The sequence below is a fragment of the Malurus melanocephalus genome, unplaced genomic scaffold (genome assembly GCF_030028575.1).
Source record: "Malurus melanocephalus ecotype Western Australia unplaced genomic scaffold, MMel_1.1 scaffold_561, whole genome shotgun sequence".
Lineage (NCBI taxonomy): Eukaryota > Metazoa > Chordata > Aves > Passeriformes > Maluridae > Malurus > Malurus melanocephalus.
Window position 1 is genome coordinate 19,674 of NW_026623793.1, and position 23,051 is coordinate 42,724.

The window sequence follows — 23,051 nt, forward strand, 5'->3', positions numbered from 1 at the left end:
GCACAAGTGATGGGAATCCCCAGCCACGGAAACCAAAGCGGAGCACACGAGGTCACGGGCAGGAAATCCTCACTTGTATTTAAGCACAGATTGTTTTATTGCTCTGCATGGCTTAACCTGGTTATGAACCAAGGCACACTGGAGGACTCAGGGCTGTTCTCTCATCAGAATTTGGTGAGGAGCAGAGTGATACAGGACCTGCCAAAGGCCTGTTTTTGCTCTCCTTGCCCTTCATCCCTCGCTCAGAACAGGTGGCTGCATTCCTTGTGTCACCACAGCCGGGATCTGCTGCTGGCAGGCAGAACAGATAAAATCCTTGTTATGGAAACTTTCATTATCCCTCGGCCTTGGCTGCTGGAGGAGCATCCCTGGCTGCAGCTGGGGCCTGGGTGCTCCAGTTAATTGGGGCTGGGAGCAGGCGTGTGGCTCAGGTCATGTGGATCTCCTGGTGACTGTGTCGGAGGCGATGAGTTCCAAAGTGAAGCTCGATAAAAGCTCCATCTCTGCCTTATCAGTGGATGTTTATTTGGCTGCTCCGCTCTGATGTCATTCACTCGGGCTGGAGATGTTCTCTGGTGGCTTTTATGCTGCGTTTCAGCTGGCAGAGCAATTTAGGATTTGCTGCAATGGCTTTTGGAGTGCCTGGGAAGTGCATCCTGGAGAGGCTGCCAGCCCAGGTCAGGCAGCTCTTTCCCAGCTCAGCTCCTGCAGGGGCAATGTCTGCTCCTCTGCATCACTCCCAGGAGCCTGGAGAGCAGCATGGCAGTAGGGGAGACAGAGAATTCATCAGGCTCATCCCTTGGGCTGGCATGGATTAGGGTGAATATTCCCTGAGAGCGGGATATTTGAATGGCACAGCTTTGGGCTCTTCGTTCCTTGGCTGTTTTCTGTATTCCTGGTGAAGAAAATCTAGAAAAAGGACTTCCCAAAGCTTCTGTGGGGTTTTGTGTTTTTCTGGAGCGTGGCACTGCTGCTTTTCCTAAGGGGCTCCTTGTCCTAGCAGTCTCCTGGATTCCAGCAGAGTGGTCAACTGCCTGAAGTGAATTAGACGGGCAAATTCCTCAGGGCTGAGCTATGCTCGGCATCCCTGGGAGCTGACATCCCTCAGTCCCTCTGACAGCCCCTGCTCCAGGCGTTTGCAGCCTCTCAAGCCGTCTGGTTGTGAATGAGCTGTTGCAGTTGTGTTTTGTCCCTCATTCTGGGGCTCTGCTCTTATTCCTGCTCCCTGCAGCACCTCCGGGTGTTGGGGAAACAAAGACACGCTCTCCTTCGTTTGGATTTTCCCTTTCAGATGTGATGGTGGAGGACAAACAGGCTGCCCATGATGGGGTGCAGTGACATGGGGACAGTGAGCACCAGCCAAGGGGGATTTCACCAGGGCCTTTGTGTCCCTAAATCCTAACTGGCTCAGATGCCCGAGTTTCCTCTGGGATCATGGCTGGGGTTATCTCCTGTGGGTGAGACCCCAAGGGCAGTGGCTGGGTCCCAGATCCCGTGATGGTGAGGAGGAGGAAGGGCACAGCCCAGCAGTGGATTGCTCSCAGGGAAGCTGAGCAGTGCCTTTGGTCGTGCTGGCTCTCCTGGGAAGAGCCCCCATGACTTGTGACCTCCTTGGCTGGGAGCTCTCAGCCAGCAGCCAGGGATTGTTCCTGCCTCCAGCTCTGGCTCAGCCTCCCGATTTATCCCCCTCWGATATGATCAGAAAGCTCCTGACTCATGCAGGCCAGCAGCACTGCCAGCTTCCCCAGCTCCCTGTTGGTGTGCCTCCAGASTTGGGGCAGATCATGGGAGCTGTGCTGACCCCGAGCCCTTGGGGACATCGGGGTGGCTCTGCAGAGAGGTGGCAGGCTGTCTGTGTCCCAGAAGGGCTGGCAGCACCTGCATTTACAGAGGTCACAACCTCCCCCTGTGCTCCCAGCCCACGAGGATCCTGCTGTGCTCTTGCTGGGCTGTCTGGGACCTGCTGGAGAAATCTGAAATGTCCAGGAATGTTGGGGTGAGGATTATTGAAATGCAGATGGATTTGGTGTGCAGGATCCTYGGTCCAGGCTTCTCCACTGCTGTGATGGCCAGGGGGTTTATCCAGTAACCAGATTCCATTGCTGTCCTCTCCCGATCCCAAGATTTGTGTCCTCAGCCTCAGGAGGGTGAACATCTCCTTGGGAGAGAAGARCAGCCATGGCCTCAGTCCCACCTTTTTTTTTGGGAAGTGGGGTCCTTCACGTGAATATCCACAGCACCAACTGAGAAATTTGTGTTGATTAACSAGTCCCAGCCAGCACCGCATCCCATTGTTCGTGCACACAGGCTCTGAATGTCTCTGTCCTCCACGCTCATCATTAGTTCATCGCAGCTGGAGTGAGTTCTCTTCCCAGGGCCAGCCTCGGGACGCTGTGGGGCTGTAAATGGATGAAAACACGGAATACAAACGCCTCCCGATGTCGTGCAGCGTTGGCACRCTCTTCCYTCACACTGAGGGGGCCGGGGCTGAKTTCAGCCCCAGGAAGGGGGGGAAGCCCCAGCAGTCAGCTGGTGGGGACAGASGGACAAGTGACTCATCTCCTTGCTRAGGAATGGAGACGAATGAATGAATGAATGCACAAGGAAACGGGGGAGAGGAGAAAGAGGCGTCTTGTGTTGTCACTCCCAGCTGCACAGGGACTGCTGTGAGGAGGAGCTTCTTCCCCTGCTGCTGGGAGGATGGAGGGGGTGATGGGGATGGGGGCATCCCAGACTTGGGGGAAAATGGGGCTGATTTAGGCCAGGGCACGGTTTAACCCTCGCCTCTAGGCATGCAGCTGTGTTTGCCATCTCTTCATTTCTGATGGCTCTCAGCACTTTAAAACCCAAACCTATTCCGGCTGAATTCCGGGGGGGAACCAAGTAAACCCGACCCCCAGCTCGCCCCGAGGAGCGCCCCGTTCTTGACATTCCTTTGTCTCACCCCCAGGACTGGGCGATGGCTCCCCGGAATCCCCCCCGGGCCCCATCAGCCCCCCGTTCCTCTGGGGGGGTGTCCCGGTGAAGCCAGACTCCAGGGATGCCGATGTCCCCACGCCAGCCCCGGGCCAGCCYTCCCCGCCCTCGGCCCCAGGACCTTCCGGAGATGGGACATCCCCCGTTCCCGCGGAGGGGGACGGTCTCAATGCCACCACCGCGGTGGCGGTGCCGTCCCCCGCTCCCGTCTCGGTCACCGTGAGCACCGCSCCCGCCGGCCCCAGCTCGGAGCCAGCCCCAGCTCAGACAGCAACACTCTCCGGACTCTTGGCGAGCAGCACCGTGGATTTGGGGGYGGCTTCCAGCCCCACGCCGTCCCCTCCCGCTTCCCTCCCCGCCGGCGACCCCTCCTCGCCCCCSGCCACGGGCTTGTCCCCAACGCCGGTGCTCGCCAGCCCTGGCGCCACCCAGCCRCCTCCGCTGGCCAAGGGTGTCCCTTCCCTGGGGACACTGGCCATGGCATCCAGCCTGGCCGTGGAGCCAACATCCCCSCCAGTGACTGTGATGGGCCCCACCCAGGGCGAGGACAGCTCCCAGAAAGCCACCGGTGTCACCGTGGAGGAGATGCCGCGGGCCCTGAGCGCAGGTGAGCACCGCGGGGACAGCGACAGCTCCAGGGCCACCCTCGGGTGCTCAGATGGGGGGCACACCCCCAAACTGCAGGGAGAGCTTCCTGGGCAAAATTCCGGGGGGAGCCTGTGTCATCTGATCCCCTGGCAGGGAGCGGGAGCGGCGGATAACAAATCGCCGTTGCCTGGAGATGCGAATRAAACCCTCAGTTCTAAATTTGACTCGAAACACTTAAGGATGAGAGGAAACAAATGGCTGCATGGGGGATGCAGACTGAGGTAGGATGATGCAGGTTTTAACTCTCCCTTCTGGAGACCTCGGGGAGCTGACAGGAGCTTCTCCCTGTCCCCTTCTGCAAACACAGATAGCTTGGAAATGCTCCACAGGGCTGGAAAAGAAATGGTCCGGAGTATTCTCTAGGTTTGGCTCAGCACTAAATGCTGTCTGGTGCTGGGAGGAGCATCAAAGAGGGAGTCCATGGGGCCCGAGCAAAGCCCAGCTGTGCTTCATCCTAAATGTAAAATACCCTAAAATTTATGGGAAGGGGATCACTGCAAAAATTTAGGAGGGCCCAGAATCAGCTTTGGAAACAGTGAGGGAATATTCCCCYGGTCAGAAAGGGCTGGTTTGGGTGAGCTGGGAGCAGCTGGGGTGTGGGATGTGTGCCATGAGCTGGGCCCTGGGGGRCTGACCCTGCCCTTTCTGATGGATCACCCCCAGGGAGCATCGTGGCCATAACYGTGACGGTCATCGTGGTGGTGGTGCTGGTGTTCGGGGCCGCCGCGTACCTCAAGATCAGGTAAGGCTATTTTTGGGGTGGGCCCCTCTCCCTGAGGCTCCCTGCAGCCCCTGTCACCCTCACAAGGATGCTGCAAAGCCCCAGGAGGACACTGTCCCCAGGAGGATGCTGTCCCCAGGAGGACGCTGTCCCCAGGCCCAGCACGGCTCCGTTTCTCACGGCTCCTCTGCTGGAAAGCAGAGTTTCAATCCCTCATTTTTCAACAGCCTTGCTCAAATGCCAGAGAGGCTGCTCAGCAGAGTCATAGCCAGTAATTATCCCCTGGGAGAGCTCTGCCGTGGGTCTCGCTGTGAGAGGGACAATAAACAGCAGCAGAGCCCAGTGCTGAGCATCCCTAATGAGCCTTTGCTGACAGCTGAGACCAGCARAGGCCTTGTTTTAATTCCCCGCCCTGTCCAGTCTCATTCCACAGGGGCAAAACCCAGCCTGGGCTTCTCTTCACTTCTGTTCCTCTTAAAATATCCCAAAGCTTGAGCTAGGGAGCCCCTGAATTAATATTTCTTCATCTTGTGGAAAAATAACTAATAAATGCCCAAAGTAACCGTTCTGCTTTCCCTGGCAGGCACTCCTCCTATGGAAGGCTTTTGGATGACCACGACTACGGCTCCTGGGGCAACTACAACAACCCCCTGTACGATGATTCCTAGCAGGGATGAAGAAAAAACCCCATAAATCCTTAATTTATAAGCGCTTCTGCAGCAGAGCATCCGCTGTCGAGGAGATGCCGGGCACGGAGCCCCTGCCTCAGGCAGGATCACCGCGGGTCTGGTGGACCACAGGGACTGGAGGGCGGGTGTGCAGTGCTGAMAATAAACCTGAATTTTGGCCTTCGAGTAGGAAACTGGGTCCTGGGGCAGGTCAGCCACTTGTTGTAGGYAAGGGAACCCAAATTGCCCAGGGGGAAGGGATGGGATCTCGAGAGAGAGGATGGAGGTTCAGCCAGGGCTGTGGCAGCCTTTGAAATGCTGCTGCTCTGTGATTTGAGGGAGAGCGGGGGGCTGCTGAGCCAGAGCCAGCAGTGTGCCGGGGTCTCCTGTGCTTTCACACGTCCCTGTCCCTAAAATCACTTCCCTGTGTTGCCCTGCTGTGAAATCCTTTGTCTTGTCTCACCAGGAACCATGAATGGTTATGGGGCTGCTCAGTCGCTGCTCCCTTTCTTTTCCTGCAGGTGCTTCGTGCAGAAATTCCTCATTTAATTTTTTTCCATTTAATTGTGGGGGTTTGAGTCCCAAAAGCAGCCCAGGAGCCCACGGGAAGATGCACTGACCATCCATTTCACACATGTGGCTGCCTTGCTCCACGGCTCTGTTTCCATTCCTTAAAAAACTTGGCTGCTAAAATCCRGCGGAGTGTTCTTTTCATCTCCAATTCGTGCTCAGCTTTTAGCCTGGGAAGGCYGGGGGTGGCCGATGGCAGGGCTGGTTTGGGAAGGGGATGTTCAGCCTCTTCTCCCTCCGGCTGAATTCCCTGGCAGTGGCATGCAAAGCCCTGAGTCTGTGTGACCTTTGTAAACAAACCAGCCCTAAATGTTTCCAGAAAACCTTCGGGGTGTCCCAGCATGGCTGGAAACGGGCTCTGCCCTGGGCTCTGCCTCCCAAATGGAGCATCCCTGGAAACATCAAAGCTCGGGGTGTGGCCGTGATTGCTTCCTGCAGGGATGCATCATCTCGGCATTTCCATCCGGTGAATGCCATAAAAGCACCTGCACAGGTCAGAGAAACGAGGGCAGCTCCGCTTCCCCAAAGGAACTGCAATCACTGGGCATTTTCCTTTCCCTCCTGAACCTTTTGCAGCCTGTTCTGGGGTCCATTCTTTCAATTGGCCGTGTGTTCCTCAGCCTCTTTTAGTTTRAACTCGGTGAAACAGAAGATAAAACTGAATGATTCTTGCACTTCCCAATCACAGCCAGCCTGGGAAACTGTCGGAGCTGGGAGCACAGATGGATGCTTAGGGTGAGCAAAATTCCTTTTCACCTTTATGGCATCCAAAAAGCAGTGAATTCAGCCTCATTTACTGAGAAAAACCACAGAGTTAAAAACCCCACAATCCTTCCTCTCTGGAAATAAACTGGGCATTGTGGTGCTGCTGCCAAACWAAGTGAGGGAATAAAGGGAGAGAAAAAGCCATCACCTTCACCTGAAATTACATAATCCCAAGGGAATAAATTCCTTTTTCATGGAGGTGAACAGAAATGGGGTGTCAGTTTTCCTGCTTAGCCCTGTTCCCAGATGCTCAAAAGGAAAGACTCCCTTGCCTGCAATGCAAGGAAGAAGCTGCWCATATTTTTGGGGATATCCCGGGGTGAAAACAGATTCCTCACTTCTATGGGATCAGACACCATCCTGGGTGCCTCTATTCCCAGTGCAGCTGCCCTGTGACACGGCTGGTATGGACATGGGTGACGTGTTTACATCTCCAGGACTGTTTGCCAGCACGAGCYGAGGCACGGGACAGCCTAGGGAATAACAGGAGCCTTTGCCAAGTGGAAAAAGCSATTTATTTTGGGGGTAGTGCCCTCACAGGGAGGGTGCCCATGTTCCAGGCAGCGGCTTCAAAGAGCCCTCTCACATTCCCAGCTCAGGCCCTCTGGCTTATTGAGGGGTTTCTGTCCCACACCAATACAGCAGGGAAGAGGGAGGAAAAAAACAATCAGGACACGCCATAAAAAAAAGCCTTTTTCCCTTTTCTTTTTAAAAACAATGGGGTTAACCCTGCTACCAGCTTGTTTCATTTGCAAAAATAGCAAATTCCCATTTTTCCCAAAGGCTCCCCCGACTTTGGCTCAATTCCACCTCCTTCCAACTCCCTCACCTCCTCCCCCCGCCCCGAACTTTGGCTCTGTTTCCTCTCAGAGATMTTTTATTTATACAGAAAAAGAATAGTTCGCATAGCTCTGTGTGGAACATCCCATTCCCTGAGCCCACGGGATGAGTGATCCTGCTGCAGCTCCACCGCCTTGCCCTCACTGCAGAGCCACAGGCTGCTTTATCACWGCTTCCAGACTCCCTCTGGCCTCYCTAATTATGCTCCAGTTTGGCTCATTTGGGAATATTCCCATACATCACCCGCCTGTTTCTAGGCGTCATCTCCTCAGGCTCCTGGTGTAATTACTGGAGTGAGTAGCAACGAGGAGCAGAGATACTCCTGGTTGCAGCTCCCAGACACAGGAATGGGTTCAGGTGTCAGGACACAGCTCCAGCAAATCCCAGGAAATGTCCCCATTCCCAGCAAGGAGGTCCCAGCCCTCCCCTGGGCTGAGCTGGGGTCTGCAGACACAGATGCTCGCTGCCCCTGCGAGGTATAAATAGCACAACACAAGCAGCCTCTCCCTCCTGCGTTCCTTCCAGTTGGGAATTTCAAAACAGATGGTTTCTCTACGATTGGGCAGGGGCAAGACATCAGCCTCAGCACCGGGAAAATCACGGGAGGGGATGGCTGGGCCGGAGCTTTAACACGGAACAGCCCCGCTTCCACCCCAAATGATGTTACTGGAGCGAGCCAAAACCACATCAGAGACATTAAAACAACCCAAAACTRGGGATCCCTTTTCCCCTGGGATGGAGAGCCCAGTCCTGCATTGTTCCCACTGCTGCCTTGCTGAATCCCTCATACTCAGGCAGGCTTTATTAATAGCTGCGTGACCTTGCGTGTGGCTGCAGTCCCTGTGCCTGCTGGAACTCTGCATTCTTCCCACAAGGCAGCACTAATCCCACAATCTGCTCCTGCTTCTGGCCCAGGCGGGTGAGCAAGGTTGGATTCTGGGTGGCACGGAGTGTGGGAGCTTCCCAGCAGCTCCCAGAGCCAGCGGGCAAACTGTGGCCAAGGCAGCTGCTGCCTCCATCCAGGATCACCCAGTGCTCTGATCCAAACATCCTGCTCCTATCAATCCCTGCAGCTCCATCCCAGCATCACCCAGTGCCCTGATCCAAGCACCTTTCCTGCTCCCATCCTTGCAGCTCCATGGACAGGATCACCCAGTGCTCTGATCCAAGCATCCTTCCTGCTTCCATCAATCCCTGCAGCTCCATCCAGGATCACCCAGTGCCCTGATCCAAGCATCCTTCCTGCTTCCATCAATCCCTGCAGCTCCATCCAGGATCACCCAGTGCCCTGATCCAAGCATCCTTCCTGCTTCCATCAATCCCTGCAGCTCCATCCAGGATCACCCTGATCCAAGCATCCTTCCTGCTCCCATCCCTGCAGCTCCAGGGACAGGACAGCAAAGCTCCTTGTGGCACCTCTCACCCCAAAAGGCAGCTCCTTGCCCATCTTTATCCACTCCATTGTCCTTCATCCCCCCCAAATGCCATTCCTTTTCCYGCTGTGTGATTTATTCCCTGGCAAAGGGAGTTCAGGGCTCAGTGCCAAGATAAACACACCAAACAGCAGCTCAGCATTCCCTCAGCATTCGCATTTCCTCATGCACTTTCCAGAGGCAAACACCAAAAACAGGAGAGCAAAAGGTCAGAATCACCTGGATCATCATGAATTATCTTCCTTCCCAATACCAAAGTTCAGCAGGAACTGCTCTTCCAAAGCTCAGCTCAGCTAAGGGTTTTCTTTCAGCCTCCTCTTGTAGCTGGAACCCCAACAGGAACATTTCCAGCTGGAATAAAATCAGTTTCTCATTCAACAGCAAACCTGCTTGGTTATGAACTTGACCAGCAGTTTTACCACATTAGCAACACATTCAAAAGCAACTCGACCACCAGGTTTTCTGGGATGACAATTCCTGCAGGCTGATGGGAGCCCCACTGGCACTTCCAGACAGCAGGGAGGCTTGCTTATACTACAAAAATATGGAAACACAGGAGCTCGTAAAAAATAAAGCACTTATTTTCCTCACAGTGTCTCAGGCCTCACACATCCCCACATGCAACCATTTTTCAGCCCTGAATCATGGTTTAAACTCAGCTGGGAATTTCCAGGGAGTACGTGTGTGAAAGAAGAGCACATCACACACGGTGCCAATTGTTTATTTTAATAGAGACGTTATTTTACATTTATTYATAGCAGTGAGAAAAGTGCTCCAGAAAAAGATACCTCAGTCCAGGCAAACTACGATAGCTATCATCCAAATCCTAAATACTCCATACAGAAAGGGGCACTGTTGGATTAAGAAAAGCTCATTTTACAACAGAACAAGTTAAAAACCAGTAGTTGTAACCTGAAGAGTAACTGATCTGTTTTTGTATCTCATTACTGTAAATTATCTGCATGTGAAATTCAAAGAAATCAAGAACTTTCTGCAATATTTAAGACTGCAAAACACCTCGGGCAGGACATTACACAAAGAAGGGGTGGGGTTGGGGTTTTTATCTTTTAAAAAGGCAGTCGCTCGCCCCCACATTCTCTCCCTGCAGTGAAGTTTTACCATTGACAAAYGCCAAAAGCACAGAAAATTGGTCCCTGCACCACTGGAGTGATGGTATTTCAGTGAGCACCTCARGCTCAGCCTGATGTGAACTATGTGCTTCACTTCAGGTACTTGGCCAGCAAAATCGAGCTACGCACGTGTCTAAAACCCCACAGCACCTCGGTCTGCCAGTGAGTAACGCCAAACGGGGAAGAAACGGGGACAAAAGCGACTGCAGCTGGCCAAGGAATCTGAGTGAAGGGACGGCAGCAGGTCAGGACGGGTGTCCAGGGGAAAATGGGGGGYTTTGCAGCTTGATCTTCCAGCTGTCCATCCCAGCAAGCAGGRCAATTCCCTTGTTCTGAGGGAATTCTGCACCCACAGTGATAATGTGTGACGGGAGCCAAAGGATGCCACTCCTGCCTGGTCCCTGGTGCAGCGCCCACAGCACTGAATCCGGGGCTCTGGAACACATTCCCAGGAACACCAGGCCCTCACACACTGCCCTGCAGATGTCAGTGCTGCCCCAAAAGACCTCTCAAAACGACCCGTTTTCCCTGGAAACATCAGCCCTGAGAGCTGCACCTCCACCTCCCCTTCAGCCATCCCCAAGCTCCTCCTGCTGCTGCATCAGCTGCTCATCACATCTCCTYGTGCTGCTCCTCTAAGCTCCCTCCTCCCTGATGCAGTGAAGGACTCCTTGAACTTGGAACACTGGAAATCTTATGGACAAGAGTTTCTTTGTGTGCAAACCAGTCTCTCCCAGGGCGGAGCGTTGCCCGTCCGGCCGAACACCGCACGGCTCCCGGTCACTGCTCCTCCAAGGACAGCCGGCACCGCCCGTCCTGAGCAGTGTTGTACGACTCACAGCTCTTGCACTTCATGCCCAGCAGGTGGAACTGCACCGTGGAGCGGGCATTGCAGTCGTTGCAAAGGATCTGCACGCACACAGGGAAGGGAGGGAGAGGCTGCAGCACCGGCAGTGTGTGTACACAAACAGGAATGATGAACACCCCGAGCCTACACGTGATTTTTCCTCACCATTYCCCACCCCTCGGGCTCGCTCCCGATTCCCTAGTGCCCTCTACTGCCAGTAACTCCGAGGCACGGCTCCATGAAAACCTGGCACCTCTTACCTCCACCATCATGTTCTGGTACTCCGTGGGCATGGGAGTCTGTGCCACTTCGTTGTCCAGCTGGCGCCAGTACCTGGTCATGTCCAACGCCGAGTGCATGCACAAGGGACACCTGTACCCTCTGGCAGAAAGGAGGAAAAAAGTGTGAATCACAAGCTGGAGTGAGGTCATGAAACAATTCCTCTCATAGGGATAAATTTCATATCATAGCAGTCAAAGAAACAAGCTGAAACAGCAAGCTCTTGCAAACAAATTGAAAATTAAACTCCCTTTATCCCTTTAAGTTGGCCCTTCATCCCTTTAGCTGGCTTTAAATTAGTTGGTACAGAATTGGCATCATGATCTTTGCCTCTTGGATGGGTATGTTTGGACTAGGACAGTATCAAAAGGTGTCTGGAAATACTTACTCCTTCAGCATTTCGTCGTAACACGTTCTGAAAAGGAAACACAGCTCAGTAAAAACAAAGGAATTACTGACAGGTAACACACCTGGATTGCACAAAGGGAAAAGGCCCACAGGCAACCCCAAATCAGAAAGTAAAAACRTTCTGAGGGCAAGCAGGTAGAGAGCTTCACACTGTCAAAACTGACTGCAGAACGAAAACAAACCCCCTCAAGAAAATATTTCCTGGTGAAACAGGCTGCCCCCACAGAAAGCAGCTGTGAGCAGCTGACACAGACTCAGTGCTGCTGAATAAACACCCCACATAAGGCAGCAGAGATTCCCCTTCCTCAAGCATCTGCTTTACCTGTGAAGGAGGTGACCACATGGCAGAACGTGGGCTCCAACACGAGACGTGTGAATATCCTGTTTTGAGGCAAATGTCAGACAAAAGAGAAGAAAATTAATTCAAACAGTCAAACACAGTAAGCCAGGAGACAAAAAGAAGCCGCTTACCTCCAAACATATCGGACAGTCCTGCCTGGAGACATTTTCAATACACTTTGGAAAAAAAAAACAAACCAAAACAAATAAACAAACAAACAAACAAAACAAACACACAAACAAAAAACAAAAGTTATTCTTCTGTGATTTTCTAAAATGCAAAGTTCCAATATGTTAAATTTCTTATGTCTGAAGAGTAGTGACCTCTGTGCTTCTGTTAAGTGAATTTGGAGAAGGAGAACCCACTGCKCTCCCTGCTGTGTGGCCCCAGATGGGGCTGAGGCACATCCAGCTGTATGTTTAAGGTGCTACTTTTTTAAGATAYGGAGATAAGCAGTGCATCCTCACCTTGTGCTTTCCTCGGAGACTCACGCTCAGGCACAAATTGCACTTGGAGCAGTGGAAGAAATCCTCCTTGGGGCCAATCCTGMAGAGAGAGGTGTCAGGGCAGGGCTGTTCCCCACAGAGCCAGGCTCACTGTCCCCACTGCCCCCACGCACCTGCARATGCCACACTCCTGGCAGTGGTACTGCTTCTTGTCACGGTCAAACAGGTGGCAGATGTCACAGTAGTACTCYCCAAAGAGGCTGTCACAGCCCTCGCAGCGCTGCTGGGCCTGTGGGGACAGGAACACCCTCAGTGCTGAGTTTTGCTCCTGCAGCRAGGCCTGAGGGCTGCCAAGGAACCAACAGACTGCAGGGCCTGCTCAGCCTCGGAAAGGGACGGCTGAGGGGATCTAATCGGGGTCTGTAAGGATCCCACCCTATGTCTGACAGCATCATCCAAATGTTTTTGCATTCTGCCAGAACTGGGGCCATGCCCACTGCCCTGAGGAGCCTGTTCAGTACCCTGTGAGGGAAGAGCCTTCTCCTGATCTCCAAACCTTTCACGCCACAGCCTCAGGCCGTAACCCCGGTCATCCGGGAGGCGCTGGGACTCGGCGCGGTCCCTCCCCGCTCCCGTGCCCCCCATGTCCCCCGTACCTTCTGCAGGAGGCGGCAGCGGACACACTGCACCTCGGTCACTCGGAAGCGGTCCAGCTGGTGCTCCTCGGCGCCATCGTGGCACAGGCGGCACGGGTACAGCTTCCCGCAGCACGGCGCCTGCCAACGCAACCACACGGCGCGGATCGGGGCGCGGATCGGGGCGCAGATCGGCGGCCACCCCTGCCCGGCACGGCCGGCCCCGCTCACCCACCCGCAGCCGGCAGCCCCGCCGGTAGTGTTCGCATCCCGGTTCGCATCCCGGTTCGCATCCCGGTTCGGATCCCGGCTCGCGTCTCGCCGCTCCCCCCGCCGTAGCCATGGCCGCCGCCGCCGCCTGGCCCCGCTCCGCCGCTTCCGCTTCCTCACAGCCGGTTCCGGTTCCGGAGTTTTGGAATAGCTTTCCCCGTGTTAAACCTTGGTATTCCCGTTCCCACGGCATTGCCGTTCCGAGCGAGTCCCGGTTCGGGYTCAAAGGGAKCTCCAGAGATCSCCCAGTCCAWCCTCCCTGCCAAGGCACGGGCCTCTAGAGGGTGACACAGGAACGCGTCCAGAGTGGGAGACTCCACGGCGAATCACAGAAGATCCCGAGTTGGAAGTGACCCATAAAGGATCATCGAGTCCGACTCCTGGCCCGGGAAGGACACCCCAACAATGCCACCATGTACCAAAGAGCATTGTCCCAATGGTCCGTAGCTCTGGCAGCCTTGGGGCTGTTCAATGCTGGTGACAGTGACAGGATCTGAGAGTACAGCTGGAGCTGTGCCRGGGAGGGTTMRGTTSGRTATTGGGAWAAYTYCTTCACTCAGAGCGTGGTCAGGCACTYAAMAGGCTCCCCAGGGCAGTGCTCACATCACCAAACCTGATGGAGCTCAAGGAGTGTTTGTACAACACTGTCAGGCACAGGCTGGGATTACTGGGCTGTCCTGTGCAGGGCCAGGAGTTGAACTTGATGATCCCTGTGAGTCCCTTCCAACTCAGCATCTTCTGTGATTCTTCCTCATGTTGAGCTGGAACTCCTTGTCTTTTAGTTTCTGGTCATTGCTCCTCGTCCTGTGCCGGGGAACACCAAAAATCTGGCACCATCCCCTTGACACCCACCGTGGAGATATTTGCATGGATTGGTGAGATTCCCTCAGTCCTCTCTTCTCTAGACTGAGCAGGCCCAGCTCCCCCAGTCTCTCCTCAAACAAGAGATGCTCCAGACCCCTTCTCACCTTTGTGGCCTCTGCTGGACCCTCTCCAGCAGCTCCTTGTCCTTCTGGAGCTGTGGWGCCCAGACCTGAACACAGCACGCCAGCTGTGGCCTCACTGGGGCCAAGCAGAGATCACCTGCTGGCCACATTCTTCCCCATGCAAAACCCTCCCCTTAAACCTTTCCTTCTCTCCCCCCACACCCAATTTTCCCCCAAACTCCCCCATTCTTCCCTCCCCAAATCTTCTTTTCCCCCCTGCATTTGCCCATGGCTACCTGACTGACTGCTGTGGCCAAGCAGAAGCATCCACTATGGGGACAGCCAGGCCTGGAATTGGAGGATCTGTTTATTTACAAATGAAATGAACATGTCAAGACACAGCACAGAGACAAATCCCTAAATACACAGAGCTCAGACCAGATTCGGTCATGATCCATCAATGGGAAAGGCTGTATTTTGTGGAAAAATAGGTTCCAAAGTTAATGACACTGTGTGAGTTGTGACAGGTGATGGAAAACAGAGTGGTAAGCAACACAGGGACAGCACAAAACTGACCACATGGACACTGAGGGCAATAAGCAAAAATTGTTTCCTAACAGTCAAGTTTCACTGTCCCATTCTCCTGAGGAACCTAAAGGAATGATGACTTGAGTTACTGAGCCATTCCATATGTAACCTGCATCACAGCTCAGTACTCCACAGGGATATTCCTTCCTTCCCCATGAACAACAGCCAGATAACAGACCCAGTTAAAAAACCCCAAAGACAAGTGCCCAAACACGGGGTCAAAAATGTGAAGGGAAAAACAACCTAAAMAAAGTGACAAGTGCATTAGCAAGGGTTTCAAAGGAACAGCTGAAGATTTGCACACTTAAACATGGTATTTCTTAGGCAAACATTTTCTTCATTGTCAAGGCAAAGGTGTTTTTCGATCCAGATCAGGCAGCCCACWGGAAGATGAGAATTTTGGCAGCTGCTCTCGTCACTACTCATTTCAAAAGAAACCCCTCAYGCGGGCAGCAGCTGGACAAAAGAAAGCCCAGTTTCCTTCAGAGTCCTCCACACCAGCTCCTGCCCTTGTCACACACCAATAACCACTACTCTGCTCAGACAAGACCTGGCCCTAAGCCAGAAAATCAACATTCCAGGGGCTTTTTGCACGCAAGAAATCCAGCAGCAACGGCAGTGCAAGCTCCATCCTCGGCCTGGACCCGAGCCACTTCTGTGGCCATCTGCTGCACCAACAGGAGTAAGGGATCCTCCTCTCCCCTGCAGAGACCTGGCAGCTTTTGCCCCTGGAAACTCAGATGGATTGTTCCCACTGTTCAGTCACCTGCATCAAGAGGAGAAAAGGAGAATGACSCTCCAGACACGCTAAAAAATCCACGGAGGTGCTCCCTGGTGAAAGGCTTCCTTTATTTTGTTACACATCCTTACCTTGCTGWAGCTGTGCACTTACACCTCTGCGCTTCACAGATCAGACAACTTGAGTTGTTTTTTCCCTCCTCATATGCAGGCAGCCAGTTTCCCCTTTTTTTGTTGTCCTAGCAGCTTGCTCAACCCCCCAAGTTCCTGAGCTGCTTCATTTCCAACACCAATGCCCTGCACTTCAGCTCAGGAAAATGATTTACCAGGCACAGCAAGCTGTGTACTGCCCTMAGGAAGAAATCTGTCATAGCTGAGTGTCCTGATCAGGAATGTGAAGTATAAAATAATTTTCCTATTGCATTTCCTGCTCCTAGGTAAGTGTTCATGGAACTATCCATTTGGAAGCCACCAGAAGGTTGCACAGCAAAACACTAAAGCCCCCAGCAGGGGGAATACAGCATAAATGAAAGCCCACCTTTTACAGGCAGGTGTGACCATCTCCCCAAGGCTAGTGCTCGACCCTGGGAAAGTTGGCTTCTGATGCATCCGGCATCAAGGTCCCTGACAGCTGTAAATCGGGAAAGAAAGAGACAGGATCAATTTCCGTGTGTAGCATAAACAGAGAGGACAATCAGAAACAGCCTTCTAAAGACACAAGCAATGCCAACACCTAACTTAAAACAAATCAGTTCTTTGACTTCAAAAAAAGACTTCAAATCAGACTTCGAAAGTGCTCCCGCCAGTGTAACACTTAGGATCCCAAGGCAAATTCTGCTCCTGGTAGGAGTTAAACTGGAATTCTGGGGGCCACATTGKTGAGAAAGTCACAAACCAAACCAATACAGAGCAGTGCAAACCACTTTATTGCCTTGATACCTGCTGTGAAGCCAGACTTGCGTTATGAAGGTCGATAGCAGCGAGGGAGGGGACTCGGGACTCTGCAAACATTCTATTTTCCTTTTTCAGAAATCTGGGATGGCGAGCTGCAACACACAACCAAGGCATGCTCTGTTAAGGGAGTGAGAACTGACAYGCTGCTTCCTGACAGATGTTTGGTATCCAGGTTTTATTTAGAGGACAAARTTCCTACCGTCCGCTCCTCTCAGCTCAGGGAGATGATTTAGTTCTGGCAAACGCACATCTGCCTTGAGGAATTCCCATTTTTTCTTTCTTGCCTGAAGGATGGGTTTTTCATTAGTAACCTGTAATCAAGGGCATAAGGAGCAGCTCATGAAAATATAGAAAAAAAGAAAGCTATCGTCAAGCCTAAAAAATGCATTAAAAAACACAGCAATGTAGCTGTGTAGCTGGAATTTGTAGCTTCTGATGTAGCTGGAATTTGTACAATAGTGAGATAAAAGATTCAGATGTGCATGAAGGAATTCAACCTGCTCACGTGTTATTTCTACATAAACAAAGGAAAARCAACAGCAAAATAAAAACAATCACCTAAGTGAGGCTGCTTTTGGAGAGATAAAAWACAGCACTTGGAGAATGGCTGGGATTAGTTATCTGGAAAAAGGCAAATGTTCCTGGCTGGCACAGAAAGAATCAAGCCTAGGTAGTGAGAGCAGAGGAAAACTTCCCATTTCACTTSTTTTCCTTATCAAATTTTAATGCATTTATAACATGACCAGTAAGGCCCTGGCTGCATAAAATCCAAGCCCTCAGTTCTGCMTCAGTAGCACAGCACACATGATCTGTCTTTCCTGGTCAGGCAGGAGGCCATGGATATATTCCAAATAGCACAGATGCCCTGTGCTGGACTRCTCCCCTCATTTAAAATTGTTCTCTGACATAAAACATGTTTTATGGAAGATAACTTGGCAAGGGATAACAAACAGAAAATCTGTAGGAAAAAAAGGGGTAACAAAACAAGTATTTCTAGTGGGGAATTTTGGTGAAAGATGGATCGGATGGAGTTCTGGAGAATACAAGACATAACTGAATTTATTTTTGTCTGGCCAAGGGGGACAGACAGACGACTCACCGGTGTCAAGCTGACACTGCAACGGCCCACTGGAGAAGGCTTCYGTGCCTTTAGCAACGGGTTCAAGTATTTTTTACTCTTTTCATCAAGTCTGTAATCAAAAATGCCCCAAACTTTGTATTAGCTGGGGTAACACAGAGAACATAAAGCACCAAATTCAAGGCATCCCAAACCCCACATGTTACATTCCMACACTGTCACCCTGCACCTCTCAGGACACCACAGCAATGATGGATACAAGCTCTCCTAGCTCTGCTCCCATACCTGTAATTGAGGCTCCCAGGCACAGAACCCATCCCAAATGTAGGAGAAAAGTTCTGGTTAATGGGAGGGATAACTGTGCCTGTGCTCTTGGCGTAGTCCAAGCTGCTGCTGGAATCTTTCAGGCTGGTCTGAGGGCTGAATTTCAATGGGTTGATTGCACTGTCGTAGAGGAAGCCCAGCTTGGAGGATCGATCTGCTTTCTCTGCATCAGCTTTAGGGGGCTTGGTCTTTATCARCTTTGCATCTTTGCTCCTTGGGCCCACACTAAAATCCTGTTTGGGAAGATAAACACCATCTTTCCTTACAGTCATGTTAAAAAAGCAGCTTACAGCAGTGCATGCAGGAAAAAAAGTATGTCAGAAACCTAAATGTGCATGTTTCTGCAAGAATCTAATGGAGATGGAATTGGTTTTGTTAGAAAACCTCTGCTTTCCATCARACGGGAGAAAACTTGTCAGGGTTCCAGCACGCTCTGTAAATAAGTCACTTGAGACTGGAATCAGAAATGATGGAGGAAGAACAACTGTATCCTGTGTCTCTTGCAAAGAAATTAAATAAAAACTCATCCCAATGTCACCTCAAAGTCATTCTTGAAGTCTCCTTGGTACCCAGCTGAAAGGAAAATTTTACATTTTGGASACAGGGCTCTAAAAACAGGCAAACAGCAGCATAAAGCTTGTTTCTATGATTCAACATGACTTAAAAACAATGCAAGTTTGGAAAACAGAGATGGACCAACCTGGACACTGAACGTTTTTCTTTCTTCTGAAACATCATCTTTGTCTCTTTTGCTGGTTTTGGATTTTTTTTGTAACTGATGGTCTCTGGCATCTTTCTGGATCTTTACTTTAAGTTCCTGAGTAAATCTACATTCCATWTAAGGAGAAAGGAAAAAAATAAAGAGCTGTTTATTTTAACATCAGCATCAGTTTCTAAGCCCAGGCTCCCRTAGTCTTTTAAGTAGTCAAACTGTGCCTTTTAACTAATGAGARGCCAAATATAATGTATACATTAGAGTAAATAAAATCTTCAGCACACATATTTCACAACACAGCAATAAAGGTGTTTGCATCCCTTTGGTTTGGTGCAGATGCAGAGAGTACAGTGTAAGATTGTAAAACCCAATATGGTGTGACACTGATGAATTGATGTCACAGCGAGGTGAATGTGCCACTGCAACATGTTCCCTTTCAACTGTTCTCCGATTTCCAGGAAGGTTAAGCTAAACAAACCCCAGACATTCAGCAGCTGACAGCTCTGCAAACCCAGTGTGCAATCTTCAAGCACAACTGCTTCATTTCTTTCTAATCTGAGCCTGCAGAGGGCAAAGAAGGAGCTGTTCACCTTTCAGCGAAGCCGTCCTTGTTGAAGAAATCGCCCTGCAAGAGTTGGGCACAGGAAGGTCTCTTGTCTGGGTCAATCTGCAAGCACTCCTGTCAAACCAATGTGAACACAAGGAGATGAATACACCAGGAATTAAACAAAGGCTTTAGCATGGGTGAGTGAGATTCTGGAGGATATGCAGTGACCCCTCTGGCCCTGGAGGTGACTGCCTGAGTCCCCCCATCACCCGGGACTGGAGCTGTGGTACCCTCACAGTCCTCACCAAGCTGCCAACCCAAGCAGTTGCTCACTGCATGGAGAGCTGAGAGAAAGGCACTTAAACAACCCTCTACTCAGCTGCTTGAGGTGGGGGAAACAGAGAAACATTCCCAGGAAACAATCAGTTAACTACCTTGGCCAAATCCAGAGCGGCAGCGGGGAGCTTGGGATAGCGTTTCTCCAGRGATTCCAGCTCCTGCACATCAGGCAACTTCATGCCAGCAAAGAGGGGATTTTTATAGAATAACTCCTGGTGTCTTGGAATTAAGCTACCTGGAATCACACAAACAAAGCAACMACGTAGGAAAATACAGGATTGTGAAACATCAGGGAGGCTGAAATGCTGGATCAGCACTAGAGGAAGGGCTACAGCCTGGGTTGTTATCTTCCCACCCATCCAAACAAATCTGAGCCCTTTATTCCTGAGCAAGCACCAGGAGCCCGAGGGGCCCTTCTTACCCAGGCACTTGGTGATATGGAAGAGCTGRTCAATGTCTGAGTCACCAGGGAAAAGGGGCTCTCCCGTAAGCATTTCTGTTATCAGGGAGCCAACAGCCCACACGTCCACAGGCCTGGGGAGAAAAACCAAAAAACCACCATCACCCCACTCAGCACGGCTTCACRGATCCAAGAGCTGAGCCAGTGCAGAAGATGGAGCACCCTGTCCATGCTCCCCACAGCCCTTCCCAGGCTGGTAAACCAGACCTACCTGCCATATTTGCTATCCCCCACCAGCAGCTCCGGGGCTCTGTACCAGCGGGTCGCCACATAGTCCGTGTAAACTTCCCCGGAGGTTGCCAAGGGCCGGGCAAATCCGAAGTCACACAGTTTCACAACTCCCGACTGGGAAACCAGTATGTTTTCTGGCTTGATATCCCGATGGATTATCTGCAGAGAAAAGTGAGTTGGGGTAAATTCCCTGTTTGTACCTAGCAAACTGACTGGCTCAGCAAAAATTTCTCACATTCAAGCAGAAAATTACAGGCAAACACAGAACCTCTAATTTCAATTGCACTTATTTTATGTATCTCTCTGTATCACTCTTCCTTTTCAGACAAAGCTCTATTTCTCTAAGTTAAAATATATATAAATACAAAAAATATATGCTTCTGTACATATTAATTTTAGCTGCAGAGCTCACTTCTTGCATATACTCACATTATGGCTGTGACAAAAGGCAATTCCTCTCATAATCTGAAATAAGTATTTCCGAACTCTGTCGTAGTCCAGACCAGCGGGAGAGGCCTCGAGGTCATCGAGCACCGTGTGATCCACAAATTCAAACACCAGGTACCACCGCTTCTTCCTTTTACACACATCCAGCAGGTTCACCAGATTCTCGTGCCTGAGTTGCTGTCATAAAACAGGGAATGTTGAGTGAGGGAAAGCACTCACTTAGGRAAAACTAGGAAAAGATACTTTTAAYTGCAGCCCAGCTGGGACAGTACCAAAAAATGCAACTTGAATAAAAAGAAGAAGAAAAAGTAGCTGTGTTTTCTAGTTATTTTGCCATATGTTCTCAGCAGACAAGAATCCACCTCCAATTTGTTACACATTTATCACACACTAACACAAAAGGCCACGCTACAGAGCACAGTTATTTATTAGCTGGAGCCTGACAGGGGAATATCACCAGAGGCTGCCTGGAGGCAGCACCAGAGCCCAGGGAGATGTAAAATGATTGCAGAGCACAGGGAATTGTAGGGGAAACTCTGCCAGTGCAGGAGCAGTGCCAGCCAACCTGCATCTGTGTCTGCCCAGATTTCTTAGAAGGTCTGACAAAATAAGGATAATCAATAAAAGTTCTTTTCTCAATAATTATTTATTTCCAACATGGGAGACCTGAGGAGGTTTTGCTGTTTTCAGTCACAATTAATTTCTGCCCAAACACGAGAGAAAAAAAAAATTAAAGATTCAAATGGAATAAGGGAAGGAACTACAAAGAGACTCTATCTCCAGGTATTTAGTTACTCTGTGAGAGGCCACTCTCACTGAGCTGTATATGGAAATGTTGCCCTTGCTAAGATTCCACTCACCCAGGAAAACAAGTTAATTCCCAACACACCTGGGTGGTGTCCAGTAACTCAGTAACTCGGTGAGCCTGGCCAATGRAGCAGGCACGATTCAGGCTCACACAGCCACTTTCAAAGGGTGTGAGTGGATTGTGCTTGGAGCTGCTGCCTGTGTCTCAAGCTCCAGCACATACATTTCTATTAAGTCTATAGCTGTTGTAGTAATGGCAATTTTTTTTTCCTCTTCAGAGCACAGGAACTTTGAGTTGGCAGATTTAGGAAGAGACACTTGTGGCAGACAAGAGGACAGGACACAGGTTTGGCAGTACTCCCACCTCTGGAACACCCCACAGCACARAAAAAGCCTGGATGCACTCAAAGCATAATAAGATTTTCTTCCTTTTTTTTCCCACCAAACACTGTGTCCCAATGTTTCAAACACCCACACATGCCTGTGCACAGGAAGAAGGGAACTTCTCTGGACAACCTGTGTCAGTCTCTCACCACCCTCACAGGGGAATATTTTTTCCTAATATCCAATGACAACCTACTCTCTTTCAGTTTGAATCCGTTCCCCTTTGTCCTGTCACCACAATATGGACACCAGGCAAATCCCACACTCTGACAGCAAAGGGCACAATGCCAGCTGGCTTCAGGGAATGTGTCCTTCCCCAGCCTCTTGCCGGCCAGGAAGGTGCCAGGAATAAAAGAAAATAAAGCAAAACTTTCCTAGAAGCGTTTTTCCATCTCAAGTGACCCCAGTCCGTTTAGTGTCACACATCCAGGTCACTCTTCACCTGCAGGCTTTGAAAGGTCAGCGTTCCTTTTATTTCCAGCAAATTCCCAGCAGCAAGGAACAGGAATTCGTACAGAGGGACCAGCAGGAGGCAACAGAAACCTCGCAGCTCAGCCTGGCACATCAACAGGCTTTTCTGATCCAGGATTCCCCAGGTGAATGCAGCACAGCACTGGGCAAAGGGAAAAGCGGTTCCGCAAGGCTACAGCACGAAAGGCTCAATTAATCCAGCACGGCTTGGGCTCACATGGAAAACCACACAGAGCCCAACCGAGTGTGTTTTCCCCTGGATTTATTAGTGACGCTTTGTAAATGGTGACCAGAAGCTGCGACACAAACCGAGCGAGGAGCTGGGAGAGAAGCAGCGAGTTTGAACACAAAACGAACAAAATTGAAGCACAAAACCGACAAAAGGGGTCCCGCCAGCCTCACCTTGAGCAGTTTGATTTCCCTCAGGGCGATTTTCCTCACCGCCGCGTCGTCGTCGCTCTCCAGGAACTTCTTGACGGCCACGATCTGCCCGTTCTCCCTGTTCCTGCACTTGGTCACCACCCCGTAGGTGCCCTCCCCCACCAGCCCCAGCACCTGGTACTTGTCCATGTTGGGGCGGGAGGGCCCGGTCCCTGCGGAGGGGGCCGGGCCGGGATGTGCGGAGCGCACCGCACCGGGATGGAGGCACCGCGGGCGGCGGCGGTTCGCGACCCAGCGCCTCGTTACCGGGACAACGGCCTGCCGGAAAGCGCGSCGAGCCCCGCCTGTCGCCAACGGCACCGCCGGGCAGCCCGCCTGAATCRCAAAAAGAAATATCATTAATGTAAAATGTTATAAAGGATGCTTTCTTAAAGCCGCCAGGGCACGCAAAGGAGAGATGGCTAAGCAACCTTAGTGCGGTGGGCTGAGTGACRCGTTAAAAACCCAGCCTGAATCCGTGCAATGACTGTTCCGTGTGCTGATGTTGCCACGGATAAACCGTGAAAAACGCGGAGTAATTTGGTTTTAGATATCTGTGCCAGTGCCCTCGCTGTGCACTTTATCTTAGATACCTGGCAGTTTCTGTACACGTTATTTGCAACTTAAAACCAGCACAAAACTGCTC

At 51.3% G+C, this 23,051-nt stretch overlaps 3 protein-coding genes across 4 annotated transcripts; 1 reads left to right on the plus strand and 2 right to left on the minus strand.

Moving 5' to 3' along the window:
- Positions 1–2,928: 2,928 nt before the first annotated feature.
- On the plus strand, positions 2,929–5,199 carry PARM1 (prostate androgen-regulated mucin-like protein 1; the record flags this gene model as incomplete). Its single annotated transcript, XM_057382286.1, has 3 exons — positions 2,929–3,583; positions 4,288–4,366; positions 4,929–5,199. Coding segments are annotated over 3 exons (819 nt in total), but the record flags the coding sequence as incomplete, so codon positions are not given.
- A 4,134-nt stretch (positions 5,200–9,333) lies between these two features.
- RCHY1 (ring finger and CHY zinc finger domain containing 1) lies at positions 9,334–13,092 on the minus strand. The gene is made up of 9 exons (XM_057382274.1): positions 12,942–13,092; positions 12,728–12,847; positions 12,245–12,360; positions 12,093–12,171; positions 11,757–11,801; positions 11,608–11,666; positions 11,266–11,292; positions 10,859–10,979; positions 9,334–10,660 (listed from the first exon to the last, which is right to left on the minus strand). Exons 1-9 carry the CDS (start codon positions 13,047–13,049, stop codon positions 10,532–10,534), a joined length of 804 nt encoding a protein of 267 aa, XP_057238257.1. The 5' UTR covers positions 13,050–13,092; the 3' UTR covers positions 9,334–10,531.
- Positions 13,093–14,251: 1,159 nt separating this feature from the next.
- On the minus strand, positions 14,252–22,925 carry CDKL2 (cyclin dependent kinase like 2). 2 transcript variants are annotated; one of them, XM_057382277.1, is made up of 13 exons: positions 22,388–22,923; positions 20,306–20,500; positions 19,857–20,035; positions 19,607–19,719; positions 19,281–19,420; positions 18,890–18,978; positions 18,285–18,411; positions 17,546–17,817; positions 17,282–17,372; positions 16,382–16,493; positions 16,168–16,274; positions 15,767–15,859; positions 14,252–15,256 (listed from the first exon to the last, which is right to left on the minus strand). In XM_057382277.1, exons 1-12 carry the CDS (start codon positions 22,763–22,765, stop codon positions 15,800–15,802), a joined length of 1,863 nt encoding a protein of 620 aa, XP_057238260.1. In that variant the 5' UTR covers positions 22,766–22,923; the 3' UTR covers positions 14,252–15,256; positions 15,767–15,799. The 2 variants fall into 2 exon arrangements, with proteins under 2 accessions (XP_057238260.1, XP_057238261.1); XM_057382278.1 differs by lacking the exons at positions 14,252–15,256; positions 15,767–15,859 and having other exon boundaries at positions 16,181–16,299; positions 22,388–22,925.
- Between the last annotated feature and the right edge of the window lie 126 nt (positions 22,926–23,051).